The sequence below is a fragment of the Seriola lalandi genome, unplaced genomic scaffold (genome assembly GCF_002814215.2).
Source record: "Seriola lalandi dorsalis isolate HSWRI2012SDOR001 ecotype SW California unplaced genomic scaffold, Sedor1 jcf7180002054690, whole genome shotgun sequence".
NCBI lineage: Eukaryota > Metazoa > Chordata > Actinopteri > Carangiformes > Carangidae > Seriola > Seriola lalandi.
The window spans coordinates 938027-954619 of record NW_019525243.1 but is presented as its reverse complement, the minus strand read 5'-3'; the positions used below and the strand labels follow the sequence as shown (position 1 = coordinate 954619).

General features: G+C 40.9%; 1 protein-coding gene across 4 annotated transcripts in view; it reads right to left on the bottom strand.

Annotated features, from left to right (window-relative positions):
* The window catches only part of cep112 (centrosomal protein 112), a 99773-nt gene that overhangs the window by 76167 nt on the left and 7013 nt on the right, over positions 1-16593 (bottom strand). For 3 of the 4 annotated variants that reach the window (XM_087178511.1, XM_023423220.2, XM_023423219.2), the window contains exons 5-9: positions 13344-13428; positions 11020-11097; positions 7962-8009; positions 7773-7847; positions 1686-1772 (exon numbers count right to left, since the gene is read on the bottom strand). In XM_087178511.1, coding sequence (XP_087034637.1) covers positions 1686-1772; positions 7773-7847; positions 7962-8009; positions 11020-11097; positions 13344-13428 — 373 coding nt within the window. Of the gene's footprint in view, positions 1-1685; positions 1773-7772; positions 7848-7961; positions 8010-9352; positions 9451-11019; positions 11098-13343; positions 13429-16593 lie in introns of those variants that run through there. The other variant, XM_087178512.1, reaches the window with a different exon arrangement.

The window sequence follows — 16593 nt, the reverse complement described above, 5'->3', positions numbered from 1 at the left end:
AAGGTTTGTTTTTCTTAAGCTATGCATCAGCAAGCATGCCCTATTAGATGCTCTATATTCCACCATTGTGTTGTTGCTTTGGCAATGCGTGTCCATGAATTTGGTGGACGGAGCTTCTGAGGAGAACTGTAGGGAAGGGTGTATTTGTTTTGCTGTTGAGTTCAAATATCAACAGTTTTTCTACAGAACTGCATAGTTTACTTTTAAGATGTGCTTCTTCACCTGAGGTTATTAAATGTTTCACAACTACACACACTACTGATCCACAACCATTAGCATACAACACTCTGGCCTGTTCTCTCATTACCCTCTCCATTTCAAGCAGGGGGACAATGACCAGTAGCCTTTCAGTAGCCTATACATTATTCATAAGGAGACTAATTAAAACAAAATCTTAGCTTGCCCACCTTCCATCAGGCTCGTTAGAGTGCACCCCAGAATCACCACCCTTTGAAGCCATTAGAGGGAATACTGGGTAAAATTCTGAGGAAATTAAATTGGACATAACTTGCAATCTGTATGTAATTAAAGAGAGAGAGGGAGAGAGAGGGAGAGAGAGCTAGCTGTCATCCTGTCTCTTGTCAAACACAAAGAAGCCATGGGCATCTTAAAGTGGAAAGAAAATTGGAGTGTTTTTTCTGTTTTATTAAAAGCATCTATGGCAGCAAAGGAAAGTCATACCGAGGATGTGACAGATCCCAGGTGCTTGATCTGCAGCCTAACTGATGGGCACCTAGTGTGAAATAAACCAGCTTTACTGCTATTTTCACTAGCTGACAAAGAGCTTTGAAGAGATGATTATTTGCTGGATGGGGCAATGAGAAGAGGATAGACTCGTTCCTTTCCTTTTCATTTGCCACAAAACGGAATCAAGAGCCAATTATGGGCATTGTAACACAGGTTAACTAGTTTTCATGAGCATTCAAGTTAACAGTCCTGCCTGTCCAGTTGCCCCAGGAGAAATTCTCAAGTCATTTGACACTTCTTTTATGTGCAATTTCTCAATATAAACTGGTAGCTATAAAAAACTCATCACAGTTATACAGTGGACATCACACACCAGGACCAGCCTAGTTTGGGTTCACTTTAAATAATGGTTGCTGTTGTGACTGAAAAGCAGTGTACAATTTCATGCTAAATGCAAATGAAAAGCAGTAGTGGCCCAGAATGGGATTCAGCCAGGATCAGACTACACCCTTCCCTTGCAGACTGACCGGAAATCCTTGTCCAGAAGCCAATGGTACGCAATGTCAAGGTCAAACTAAATCCAAATCAATGCTGGACATGCACCACAGAGTATAAAGCACACTGAATGTTAGCTGTGCTTCAAACAGTACCTGTGGTAGGTTAATAGTATTAATGTAAGACGAGATATTTTGTTTTTTGGGGAATTTACGATCACGTACAACTTCAAGGCCAAATGTGAACTCGCAATATTTACGAATTAAAAATTTGCTATTCATATTTGTCTCTTTCCAATTTCAACTAGCATAATTCATTATCATGCCACCAATAAGGGACCTGCTATAATATCATTAGAAATTTTGAAAGTGCTGACACTTTCAACAAAATATACCTATTCACAAACTTTATAGCAAGAAATCACATAATGGTGGTGAATCATCCATCCACATTGCTAGCTGGTGCTGGCTGAGTATCCATCACCTTTCAGTTTAGATTCTTACTTTCTGAACATCTGCATCATGTCTCTGCTGCATCTTCAGTTTCTCCTCCTGGTGCTTGGACTCCAGTACTTTGATCTTCATCTCAATCTGGAAAAACGCAGAAAACCAAATTTCACATGTGTAACTCTATGAACCACTTTTAACTCTTTTATTTTTTCTTCTTTATACTTTTATTCCCATGTATGAAATGAAATTGCTAAGCAAAAAACATCTGATTAAGGGGATGAAAGAATATTTACTACAAGGCAATACAAGCAACAAATATTATTCTATTAAGTTAAACATTGAGATTTGTCAACTTTTTATGCTTTGGGAAAAACACATCATATAGATTGACAGGATAACAGAGATAATGTAAAGCTAGATGAAAGAGGATACACTATGAGCTGTCTCACACAGCTGATGATGAAATGAACCACATTAACAATTAAAAACATTTATCCATGCATAGAGCTTCAAAAACCAGTGTGAAGCGGAGAAGTACCCAAGTCTCTCTTTCTCTTTGTGTATGTATGTATGTATGTATGTGTGTGTGTGTGTGTGTGTGTGTGTGTGTGTGTGTGTGTGTTTGTGATAAATCTTCAGTCAGTCTATAGTAAGAATAATGTGAAAGTGTGTTTGTGTTCGTGTACTTGTGCATACACATAGCGGTTACACATGGTGGACTGGCTGTTTTGATTTCAACAAAGTATTTTCAGAGGATCAAAAGTTCAAGTGTTGTCGTGTGCATGTTGGAACAGATCTCCTTAAGCTAGAGGGCTTCCCGGTCTTAGTCAAATAAACCACTAATGATCTATTCGTCAACTTCTGTAATTGACCAAGAAAATGACTGAATGATTTTTCATTATCTATGGTCTTTTTTATACAAAATGAGCCATTACTCATTTGCGATTATTGGAAAATAATCATCACATCTCTGCCATCACAATATTATTCACAAATATGGCTGGTCTTGTAGGGCGTTCCCTTTGCATGCGAATTGTATTTGTTTGCAAAGAGACAATAATACTAAATGACAGATTTTTGAAAATTGTATGAAGAAATTGTTGTAATTGTTAGTTGAAGAAGTCCAGTAATAACAACTAAAAATGTCTTTAGTTGCTATTTAGTAGTGTGGTCTTGGGTGAATTGCTATCATCTTTAATATAACAACCATCCATTTTAAAGCACCTTTAAAATGCACTTTTTTGTATCATTGACAATTTTGCTGCTACATTTTGTAAAATAATTTCTAGTTATTTTCTAGTTATTGTCCATCCTTTAGCTGTTTTCATTAAAAAGTATAACTCGCTTTTTAAAAAGGTTTTCATCATCTTCTTTCTAGTTAGTTTGCTACAAATTACACACATGATGTTTCCACTCACAAACACACAACACATGGAAATACAAAGAGAGCCTTTGACAAAAAGATGACTGGCCATTTGCTTTGATGTCACTACTCATGTTTAGTCACTGTCTGTTCTGGTGCCTTAATCAACCCCGGAGCATGGTGACAATGCTCTTCCTTTGAAAGTGTGGTTATTTGTGTGAACATGTGGTTAACAATGTCCCGAGGCTAGCTCTTGTTTGTTCTACTCATCAAAACAATTAAGTAGAAAATTCCCACTTTACTTGGCACAGTCAAACCACATTCAACCTTGTCTTGGTATAGATCAAAAAGAGGCAAATGTGGTGATGGCCCAAATAAAAATATGATTCAATTACAGTATGGTTGGAGTGTATAAATATTGATTAAATACAATAAAAACTTAAAAAACAAACTGGATGTTAGAGAAAAATAAATGTGTATTCATGCTTTGGGATTGAAATAGTGGAATCTTCGAAGCCCTGAGCTCAGATTTCGTGTTTCTTAACTAAAACACTTAAATTGCCTCCTAGATGCCTCTCCTCATTACTGCACTTGAGCTACATTTATGCACTATATCCTTGAAAAAGCTCTGTTAAGTATTCTGTCTCTTTATTCTTTGTCTTTTTTCATGATTTACTGTCATTTCTTGTGCAATCGAGGGGACCACAGGAGACCTGTCAGAGTAGAAAGGAAAAAGCAAAAAAAAAAAGTGTGAGAAAGAGAGATGGCAGTGATTGAAAAGCAGAAGAGTATAAGCGGAGACCTGATTCTGCCGGCACCCAAAAAAAAAATGTGGGGGTGTCATTTTCTCATCCTCTCTTCAAATGTTCTTTGGAGAAAGTTTGTCAAACTAGATCAGGGGCGTTTGAAACTTGTTTATAAAGGCGTCAGTGAAGAAAGGAGGAGGAAGAATGTCGTACACCTAAGGCTTCTGAGATGTCTTCAATCAGCCCGACTGGGTGGTACAGCTTTTTACCCTCTTCTCTTCTTCAGAGTTGTAGCGGGCGCTGTAAGATGTCATGTTTTTTGACACTTCGCTCTTGAAAGGATGAGAGGGTGGGAGGGGAGGAGAAGGAGGGGGCTATGAGAGAGGGAATGCAAGGAGAAGATGGAAACAGTTGCTTTTTTCTGCTCTCAAAACAGGCATGGGGTCAAGGCCTTTTTCCCGAGGGGGATGTGTTCACAAATCGTCTGCTAACTGTTTGGGCTCCACAAAGCAAGGTTGAGTTTGTGCATCTCCTTCGTCTTGCCTGAGATGTACAATGTCCTGGTGTGTCTTTCATATTCAGTAAACACAGATGCTCTAGGATAGCTGGTATGCGGCGTTCCGCTATCTACTGAGAAGCAGCAAGATGCCATTTCACCACTCTGACAAGAAGTTAATTTGCTGTGGCCTGTCCAGATATTATGGTTGCATAAAAACTTTGGCAAAAATTGAATCTCTGACATGTGAAATAATTTATTTGCATCATTTCAGGGAAAGGTAGCTTTAAACACGGAGTAAGTAAAAGGTTATTACTTTAAATTGCTAATATGAATACATCAAGTACATAAGAATCAAGGGCAGAAGACAGAAATGCTTGAAATAGTAACTTTATCATTATGGAACACTGTTGGTCCCTTGTGTCTACCAGCCTGAAGCACCATCTTGAAAGCCAAACTACAGAACTGGTCCCCTTTAAACAACTAAGGCTTACTAGCTTGCTCTTTTTTAGCTTTGAAAAGCGATCAGATAAGACAGGCTATGGACCTCTAAATCACAGGCTGAGAGCTCAAGCTCCATCCCAAAGGATCCACAAATTAGAGAGACTGCATCATTATGGCATCAGAAAGCAAAGGGTCTGATCCCCAGTCAGGGGCTTGTGGCCATTAGAGTGTGACTGCTTGACACTAACACATTCATCTACCATGCTGTGCCTGCTGCCAACAATCCCTCAGGTCAGGTACCAAGCTGGTAGTCTGAACTCACACACAAACTCTAAAAGAAAGATGGAGTGCTTTAATCAGTCAGTATCTTCTACAATCACATGACTCAGGCCTATGGCTAAGCCTGACTCATCAGTCTCCATTTAATTGAATTTCCAAATAAAGACCCAGCCCTCATATTGCTGAGCACTGTTAGGGTGTACTAAAGGATTAGCAGGACTTTGCTGCTTCTTCGAGACATTTTCCACCACTCACCCATAAGCAAACGCACTGTATAAACTAAGTGACTCAAAGCAATGGAAGCTTGCGGTGAAGTTTCTCAGCTGCCACTCATTGTTCCATAGGAAAAGAGAAGTCAGCATTCTTATCAATGTAGTCGGTAGCTTAGTGTGAGGATGAGCCTGGTGTGAAAGCTGAGACGTTCGTTAAGCCGCCACCAGCTTAATGACATGTGGCGTGTAGAACGTTTTAAACCTGAGTAAATTTTCAACTGGTTTTGGGGATTAAAGGGGAAGTGATGTCACTGTGATTTCCTAAACTGGGCCTAGACAGCCACGCAATAGCAAGGTTGGACAAGGCTTCCATAGCACTACAGGAAAGCTTAATGTGGCTATTGAGGATGATAAGGTTAAGGTGGGATTGGTGACTTGGGTCTCCTCTACAGGGAAATATTGTGTGTGGGCATGTGTGTGGTCACAGCTGTATCCTGTGAAGTTCAAAGTTCCTGAAATCCACCTAACCCTCTTTTAATTGCTAATGGTGACTCAAGACACATGATCAGTGAGGGCATCTTAAATGATAAAAACTCAAAAGAAAAATGGTCTTTTTAATATCATGTCAGGAAACACAGCCCTATTATGGTCACCCTTTTACAGGGAAGAGGGTATTGTCAAAAGGCAATTCCCAGAACCTTATGGGAATCAGAGATGCACTGGGACAGTAATGCACAGTTCAAAAGAATATTCTCCATAAAGTGGCATAAAAACAAGCCCAAAAGACCCCAACCCTCATGCTAAACATCATAAACAAGACTAAATAAGAGTCTACAGCCACATGAGTAGCTCTGTGAGGCTGTACTATGCTAACACTGGAATGCTTACATGCATTTGACAACAATGCTAACATGTAATCATTATGTTCACTGTGTTCACAACCTTAGTCAAGCGTGTCACACAAAAGTGCAGAAAACACAAAGTACATCAAGTACAGCTGAGGTTGAATGTTTCAGTCTATTTGGTCATAAACCAAAGTATTTGATAAATTAAAATTTTGGTCAGTATATCTTTCAATCGTCTTTGAATATATGCTCACGGTATCTTTTTCACACACATTTACCCTTAAAGTTCCATTTCAATTTTATTAAAAAAGTGAAGAAGTGCAACAGATTGGCTATAGAGGGCAAATATAACAAATTTAAGCACCATGGGGAAAAAACTCCAGTTCTACACAATTTTCTCTCGTTTCCCAATGTGTCCCCTCCATTGTCTCTGTGAATTTCCTGAACTGGTTTCCATTCTGAGAGTATTGCGGCTTCAGTAATACAGTTTCCTACAGTTTCCCTCCTAAAAATTTATGCTCTGGTTCAAGGCCAGAGTACATACAGTACATACAAATCAAACAGACAGTCACTCATACCAGTGTCAGACTCGAGTTAAACTATCCACCAAACATACATAGAAGAAGGGGACAAAATATTAGAATTACCCTTTGATATAATGTAGTCAAATATAAAAATATGTTGACTAAAGCCTCAATGACCATATAGTTGAATCAGCAACCAACTCAATGTTAAATTTGTATTTTATAGGTTAATAATGTACAGGTGTACCTAATAAACTGGTAACTGTGTATATCAAAGTAAAGTTGGTGTAGGGTTAAATGTGGTCTTCTGAGATGTGATAAATTTATATTCCCACCACACACAATTGTATGGAGTCAGTCAGCTAATCTGAGGCAGGATCAAACAGCATGGGGCGTTGCTTTAATGTTTTCCTATTGGTGTTGCTACATTCAATATCAGCCCACAGGTAGACCACTCGAATGGGTGGACGTGTACAGGAGTGTGTGTTCACGCATGCGAACCCTCTTTCAGCAGTCACAAACTGAGTTTTGTTATGACAGGTCAATAAGCAAGACCATTCTTGTCCATCATGTCTGTATGTGTCTCTTCCTTTCTCTTTCTTTCCTTCCTTTCTGCCTCCATTCTCTACCCTCTCCCGGTGAAGCCGATCAACCTGACTGGAGCGCTTTCCCCGAGCAGACATGAAAAGCCATGACTATTACAGCCAAGTCATGCTCAGTTTTATATTTAACAGTGTGAGTAAAGGCGAATGGTGGGGGGAGTGAGTGGTGGTTTGGGAGAGGCGGGGAGGGGAAGAGGGAACTTCAAAGCATGCTTTCAGAATGGGATTTTCAGCTTAAATCCACATAAGGAAAAAACTGTCATCACTAGGAGCTGGCATTATTTTTGTCTTCTATGAGGAACGCTCACCTCGGTCATCGAAACAATACAAACTATGCACAAGGATGTATGTACATGGCTGTTAGGTTGTCTAATGCCATAAAGTCAAAGAACCTTCAACCTCTGTATGTGTTCAACACTTGCTTCTATAGAAATACCAAGCGTACCGACTAGTCAGTAGTAGGGATCTCGGCTTACTGGAATGGATATAAAGGGCAGTCTTTTAAATATCATGTAGTCCCTTTGAATACGCAAAGAGATGGCATCAGAATTATGAAAGAATTTTGATATTTATCACACAAAGCAGTTTTCAGGTACGGTTGGGGTTTGCGAAGAGCTTTTCGGCGCATACCTCCTTGCTCTGTGCAAGCTGTGGGCCCTGATCGTCGGCCAAGGTGCTGTTCCTCCCAAAGCTTGACTTGAAAATCTACAATGATAAAGGGGAGAGAGATTAGTTTACAGGGTGACTGTAAAGTTCAAAGACAACACTGTTGTCTGCATAACAATACATAGACCACAAGGGACCCCCCTGACAACTTACCGGAGACAAGGGAATGGGCTTCTCTCGCAAATACCTAGGGTTTTCAATCTGAAAGAGTCAACAGAAAAACATTAGACCTCTCTTTCTCTTCTTCCTCTCCTAACAAAGCCTTTCTACTCCCAGGATCTAACCTCCATCTACAGTTTGTCATAAACAATGTGGGGAGCACATCAAAAGCCCGGTGCTGTGGCTTGACTCTCTTCCGTCAACCCTTGCCTGTTTAGAAAGACAGAGTGCGTCAGGCTACTTCAAGGCATTGTGTGTGTGTGGCCGGCTCTGTTTCCGATCTCAACCACTCTTTGCTGTCCTGACACAGTCCTTTTGTCAACACTCAGGACCGCTAATCTGTAAGCTATCACCGGTCCGTTTACCGTCAGACAGAGACAAATGTGTACACATCCTTGCCAAACACTGACTTGGCATGTTCTATGATTATAATACGGAACACAAAAGACGGAAAAAAGAGCAAGCTGCTAAACCACCTGAAAGTAAAAGGGTCATGTTCCAAGTGACTCTACAGCATTAAATCAATACAGCTCACTAACTGTGACCAAACTGCAAAAAAATCTGTGTGTCGACAACCTGCTATTTTCCTTCCACTACTTGACGTTTGTTTATGACCCCATTACTTTCTTGTGAACTAAGTATCACACAGTGTTTCTCTCTTATGCACTGGGGCTGTCTGTAGGGGGCTGCCAACAAGCTCCAAGATCACGGCCTTTCAAAGCAGTAGAGCTGCCTTTGGAGATGACAGCAACGACGCCCAGTAAACAGTTCTGTTGCTAATATCTTCAACATGGGGATGGAGGAGGAGAAAAAAGAGGAAGAGGAGGAGGGGGACGAAGGAGAGGAGATAGGCGAGAGTAGTGTAGGACTCATTCAGTGGTTAAAAAAAGGATTTAATGTAGTAAGGTGACACAAATCATGAGGTAAATCCAGAATGAATGGGAGATGAGAGAACAGAACCTGAAAGAACCTCAGAGCTTGGGACTAAAATAGTTAGTCACAATCTGTTGCTTCAGGGTGAGCCAGGGCCTGCCTCCTGAAAACATCTGCGTGATGTGGGTAAAAACAAGTCAGACATTTTATTAGCTGACATACTGTAACAAAACCTACAGCCCTCAACAAAAGGAGACATCCGGCTGGTCTACAATCAGTTTAATTATCAACATGCACACACAGAAAGATAGATACACAAGAACAGACGACTCAACACAGTTATTACAGATCAGCATCAGTGGTGAGCCATGATGTGCGATAAATTGATACTTAAATTTGGCACGGGCCAAAAAACAAAAAAGATCCATATTTACTATGTGATGAATCAATCAATATCCCTCTAAACTAGTGCCCAGTCTGAAAACAAGAATGGGATTTCTTTTTATACTCACAGACAGCCAGTCATCAGATTTGATTGAGCACAGCCCACAGGGCAAGGAAGACATGTAGACTAAATGCTGTGGTGTAATGCTGGCAGTGTGATACTAAACTTGGGCTTGCTGCACACGTGTATGCCCATGCCCTTCTGTGTGTGTGCATTTCATTTGCTGCGTGCCCACACACACACACACACACACACACACATATGCTCCTGTGAGCAAATGTTTGTACAGCCTCACAGCTGGCACAGCGTCCTGTGTCATTGGAACCTGACGTAGATGGATGGATGGACGCAGAAGAGGAACGACACCCCACATCACAAGACCAGGCTCTCCAGCCAAACAAACATACTGTGATTGATGGCTTCCTAGTTTCGGGCTAGTGTTGAGCAAGCCGTAAGCACACCCATCTAACCACAGACAATGGACAGCCAAATGGCAGGAACTACTCTTAAATTCTGCATTGTATGAAAAAATAGGTCACGGTTTTACGCAATATTCTTTTTTTTTTTTCCTTTACAGGCAGGTCAGTGTATGCTGCACGTAACAATACTGTAACTCCAGCAGACTAAGTAAAAGATGAAACAAATTGTAGACCTGCTGGATCAGGCTTTGTGTATCTTAAAGGAACTCGTATCTGAGTCTCACGCAATCTGTTGTTTACTGTCCAGTATGGCCACTATGCCGACTTCATTACATTAGAGGTGAAATGAACAAAACAATATGAACTGCTTCAGAACATTTAAAGCAAAGCTAAAGATGTGCTAGATAGAGTGACGCTTGGCTGTGCTGAAATTTCATAGGAGCTGGGCTCTTTGAAGCAGTGCATCTATGAAACTTCTGTAAACTTGAAGGGGGTTTGTGTGTGTGTGTGTGTGTGTGTGTGTGTGTGTGTGTATATGTGTGTGTCTGTAGGAACATCTGTTGATTTGAAAGATGCAGGCTTGGGGGACCGTTGCCAAGCAATGCATCTTATCAGCGTCTCAACACAGAGGAGTGCAGAGCGGAGCAGTGCACGGCTTCACGTCTGCTGATAGATACCTCAGATTACCCTAGTACTGAAAGAGAGAGGGAGAGCAAAGACGAAGGAGTCAGAGAAAGCTGGATGGAAAGAGAGAGGGCAAAAGACAGAATGGCAGAACAGAGAGAAACAGAGAGAGAGGGGGATAAACAGAAAGAGAGGGGCTGTTCTACGAAAAACATCCATGTGTAAGTAATGGGGGACAAATGACTGAGCTGACAAGCAAACGAAAAAGAAAAAGAGAGACTCGGGGTCATGCAGGTGAGGAGATAGGGAATAAATAAGGGAATAAAAGACATGAGGGCAGAGTGCTTATCAAGCCCTGGCTTGGTGTACTCCAGACAGAGGAGATAAGAGAGGTGCACACATCTTAAAATGCTCAGTTTACACAACCTTTCTTCCACTCCTCATCCTACCCTCACGTCCCACAATGGCCCTGAGGTGCATACAGGAGGTGGTTCCAAGAGGACATAGGTGAAAGGGATTTCTTTACCCTTTGCTCAGTAGTGTGTAAGCAATATAGCTAACTCAGTGTCATTGCACTATTGATTTAGATTTACTCGCGAGTTCAGGCATTCAGAATCACTGTCACTGTTGAGCTGCAGCATGTTGACAGCTGTATGTAACCAAGAAGCTCAAGGCATGCCCTTGGACTCACCCCCAGGTTCCAGCTGTTGAGACGAGCCTCCAGGTCACTGTCATCGGGAGACATATCCGCCTTCAGCCCCCCGTCCACCTGAGGAGGAAAAAGGAAGGGAAAGAATGTGTAAACGGAAAAACAAAATGAAGGTTAAGGGAGGGGGTCATATAGATTAGAGAAGGAAATTTAAATGATTTCTAACAGTGCTTTGATTGGCAGTTTGGCCTGGGGAAGAAAACAGCAGAAAGTGATGGAGGTTATTATTTTGACACAATGTAATTCCTCTTGGCAACAACAAGAAGGTTCTTTAAAAGCTTACAGATATACAGTACACCCACATGTGTTCTCCTTCCATACAAACAGTATTCAACTCCCTGGTTATCTCCATCTCTCCACCCTTTGCTCCCTCACTCTCCTCCCTCTCACATACAGCACTCCAGATGTTTGGCAGTTCCACATCATTTCCGTCACGCAGTAAATTCCACAAGAGGGGCATATGCAGCTACACCGCATGTCATTCTTGTTTTCCTGGGCCTTTTGTTACAACGGGCCTCCGGATTTGTTTTATACAGTATAATTCAAATGCTTCCAGGGGTTCTGTTGATACAAGATCAGTTTACTCAAGTCGAGGTTGGGCAGCAAGGTCGAAATAGGGGAAATATCTAATAAAGTTGAGAGAGCGATAGGGAAAGGAGAGATGTTGTTGAATTTGATTAGAATCTGGCGGAGTGTGGACCTTGGGTGTACCTCAGTGGAACTGCATTGACACAGAGAAATGGCTGAATGGAATAGCTGAGGATTAAATACCCCTTCTGATTAAAAAGGCATTAAGGTCCCAGAGCCTCACTCTCGCATAAACAGAGTACACGTTTCATTTCAATATCTAGAAATGCTAAGTATGCAGGTCACTGGCTGTTCAAAGCTGCGTGTCACAGTCTCTGTATCGCACCAAGAATTCAACGCTATTTGTTGAGCAGTGATAAGTAAGAATAGCCTCAAATGGTTTTGGCCACACATGCACCATGAAAAAATATACTCAGTGGCTACTTTATTAGGTATGCCTGTACAATGTAATGCAATCCAAAATGCCAAATAATCTATCTTTGCGTAGGACTGCTCCATTTTTGATGACATTGTGGGAAATTCAATTATATGTTTATTATTGAGGCAATAGTGCATTATTTTGAAAGGTGTTTATAGGTAAGAATATTAGGAAGACCTCTGAATATAATGCAGTCCAGTACAACGCCAACTATGACACCAGGGCTAAAACATATAATTAAATGAATATGTTTCTGACTACGGTATATCACCAAAGAGCAAACATGAGATTTACAAAGATAGATGTTATGGCAGGGCTGTTGTTTTGGGCTTCATTACCTACATTAGAGAGTGGCCAGTGAGAGTACATTCATGATGGTTTGCTGAGAATGATGAACACATCACCCTAGAAACATATTTCTCAATCAGCTTCTTACTATGAGAGATGTGGTCCTACATGAACACACAAATTTCTGCCAGAGATAGAACTATTTTGGTTGTTTTGCGTGACAGAGTTCTGTTTGTGCTGTTTTTTCTGTGTTCCTCCTGCTGATTTGAAGTGGCCGGGGCTCCACTGGCAAAAAATAACATCAAATATTTCAGTGCGGCAATCAGGATTCAGAAGTTTTTGAACTGAATTTTAAACTATTCTGAATTATCAACTTTTTTCAATGTAATGTAGTCATGATTGAAGCGTAATGTAAAAAAAACAAAATAATAACAAAAATAAAATTATTATTATTATATTATTAATTATTGTTGTGATCTTTGCCATCCAATGTTTTTAGAGAGATGTTGACTCAACAAGGTTAGTATAATGAATAAAAATCAACAGCACCACAACCATACAGTTGAATCAACACTTCTCTAAAAATGTTTCAACAAAATCTGATCATAACCTTCCTAAAAACGTAAGATTTTTTTGCATTAATTTTAGCAAGGTGTATCTAATAAACTGGCAGCTGAGTGTATGTTACTGTCAAATGTATTGTTATCACAACCATTAGCTACATGTTTGTTCCTTGAACCTGCATCTTACGAGTTCTGGGAATTTCCTCCAACTTCATGAAGAAATTAGACCAGGAATTTCCAAATTGGTCTGCATTAAGGAAGAAAGCAAAACACTGTGGCTACTATTTTCATTGGCACCATCAGATTTGCTCTTAATATTTCAATGTGTCATCATAGCTACCTTGCAGCAATCTCGAAATCTTAAAAAAAACCCTACTTGTTGAATATTAACACAAGTCAGGGAAATCCAGAGGTGTGGTTGACAGTTTGAAATACAGTGATGAACTAACCCTTCTGGCGTCATGTCTGGGTGATTGTTTGAGTGGACTGGAGGATGTGGGTCGTGATGGGGTCCTCTCTTCATACAGCCTTCTCCTGGAAGAGATAAAGTGAGAGATACACAAAAGGAAAAGTGTGAAAGGTTAACCTACAGTATGTGTGTGTGTGTATGTCTCTGGAGTCTGCTCTTGTCTCTCTCTTTGCATATGAATGTGCTTGCGTCGGCAGAGTGCCTTGCTATTTACACAGATCAACATCTGGCATTGGTTGCATGGTTTGTGGTCTGCATTTCATCCCATCTGAACAATAAACGTCTCTGCTATACATCAGTCTGTTTCCATGCACAGCCCACATGGCACCAGTCTATGGCTTGTTCAATCTTTTTATAATCATACACTTCAATCATTGTCCCTCATCATGTCCATCATGGTTTAAACAAGCAGCTTAACAGGGAAACTGCTCATATTCACCGGCATACATGCACACACACACACACTTTCTCACTCACTTCGCTTTTTCTCCCGCGCGCACACATGTACACACACATAAAGGCATAACTGAGCTCAGTCTCATTAAAAGCAGGCACACAAGGGACTAATGGCCTACTAATGCTAATTAAATGAAGATGTAGATGAAGACGGGAAGATGTAGGACAACAAGGAAGAAAAAAATTGCTGTCATCTAATAAAGACATCACATTACGTTCTAGAGGGCACTGTTTCACACTTTCAATTTGGAGCCTATGGGCTTTCTCTTCCTGCCATGTAATTTTTTTTAGCATTCCTTGTATTGAGAATTTAGAACATCATTTGTCAAAGGCAGTGTTATCGCATCAAGGAGGAGAGCACTACTGCTGTGAAGTTTCTGGAAAGACTGCTGAATGTAAAGCTAGAGGATATCTGTATGCTGTGCATCATACTCCAGCACTTCTTTAACCTCAGTTTAGGTCTGGAGAGGGTCCCTGTGTCATGGTAGACATCCTGCCTGGTTCTTGTACCGAAGAAGACCTATACAACTGCCACCAAAGACTGCAGGCCGGTAGCACTGACCCCAAACATCATGAAAGCTTTTGAAAGACTGGTCCTGGATTTCCTCCGGCCATTGGTCAAGCCTTCATTAGACCCCCAATGCCCTTGTACAACTGCTTCACTGTGCCTACAACCACCTGGATAGGGCAGGGGATGCGGTCAGAATCCCGTTATTTGATTTCTCCAGCACCCTTACCAACATTTAGCCTTCTCTGCAGGGAAGGAAAATGATTGCTCTGCATGTTGATGCTCCTCATGGACTACCTTGCCTAATGTCCTCAGCATTTGCACTTTCAGAACTGTGAGTCAGACAAAGTGGTGAGCAGTAGTGGAGCTCCATTGGTGACTGTCCTGTCTCCTTTTCTCTTCACCTTGTACAACTCAGACTTCAGGTGCGACACAGAGAGCTGCCACCTACAGAAATTCTCCATTAACTCTGCAGTTATTAGATGCATCAAGGGGGAGGATGTGTCAGAGTACCAGAGGGTGGGGGAAAGTTTTGTGGACTGCTGTGAGCTTAAATACCTGCAACTCAACATCAGCAAAACAAAGGCGCTGGTAGTGGACTTCAAGAGATCCGGGACTCCTGCTTCTCTTTCTTTCCATTAGGGGAGAGGTAGATATGGTGCAGGAGTACAAACACCTGGGTGTTCACTTGGACAGCAAAACTGGACTGGACCAGGAACTCTGCAGCTCTCTATAGGAAAGGCCAGAGTCTGCCCTTTTCCTGTGGAGACTCCGGTCCTTCAACATCTGTGGCACCATGGTATGGATGTTTTAAGAGTCTGTGGTGGCCAGCAACATTTTCTATGCTGTGGTCTGCTGGGCCAGAGGCCCGCGGGTGGCTAACACCAACAGACTCAAAGTAATTCAGGCCAGCTCAGTCCTTGGGGTAGTCCTTCTGCATGTAGTCGCGGAGAGGAGGATGTTGTCAAATGTCAATGATTGATGACTAATTTTTAATAATTATTAACAGTATGTTTCAACAACCAACGACCAACAACCTTGAAATTCTGTGTAACATGTTACACAGTTTCACATAAAAAGTGAATGGGAAAGTGGCCTCAGACTTCTGGATTCTACTTTACACTTGTTATGTACAATGTTATTTTTATTCTTTATTCACTTTTTTGAAAACACGGTTTTTCACTCAGCCCCTAAATCAGAAGAGTTTCTAACTTGTTTTTACAATTTCGGTCTTGTCCTCATGCTGTTTTAAGGGTCTTTGTCCTGGCTGTGTGGGACAGCTTGAAATTTGCTGCAATTTTTTTTTATTTTTTTTTTTTTTTAAACAGAGTCAGGCACACAGCTGGTGATGTTACTTATCACTCTGTTGTTTTTCCTTCTAAAAAATAACTAGAATCACTTGCTCCAGTTGTATGCCTCTGCCAACGAGCCAAGTTGCAGGAAATATGGTCACAATCATCCCTTCCCGAGTAACAGCATTGAATAATGGCCAGGAGTCTTTTTGTAGAACATTATGATGTCACAGTGAAGTTGACCTTTGACCATTTCGATATAAAATGTCATTACATTATCATTTTATCCAGATAGACATTTGTGTTAAATTGTGTCAATTAGCATACGAATTTGTGAGTTATGGCCAAAACGCGTTTCGTGAGGTCACCATGACCTTGACCACCAAAATCTAATCAGTTCATTCTTGAGTCAAGTGAATCTTTGTACCAAATTGGAAGAAATTCCCTCAAGGCATTACTGAGATACCTGGTTCATGAGAATGGGACAGACAACCCAAAAACATAATGCCCCTGTCACCTGGATGTTGCCAGCGTGGCAGCATAAGATTAAACTGACAATGAAAACAAAATCTCTTTATCATGTTATAAAGTATAAAAAAGATTATGCTATAATAGGATTTTGATTAATAACGTAGTGGTCAAAGAGACTCTGGGACAGTTATAAAGGACATAAAATATAACACAGGTAATGACACTCCCCATTTTCATGAGTTTTAGATACCTGGTTCCTATTGAGCCTGGTTTGTAGGTTGGTTTGTTCATGTTTAATAACATGAAGAGTGACGTTTAAGAGGTTGCAGTGGCCTAAAGAATTACCATATCCACTCTTACAGCTGCACAGAGTTCTGGAGCCCTGTATTATAATATGTAATAATTAAATTGTGCTTCTGTACATGTATAATTGTGGAAGACTCTCAGTGACAGGCTCTGTGTTGTAATTGGTGTGTTATAAATGCGTAAAATTGACCTAAGCA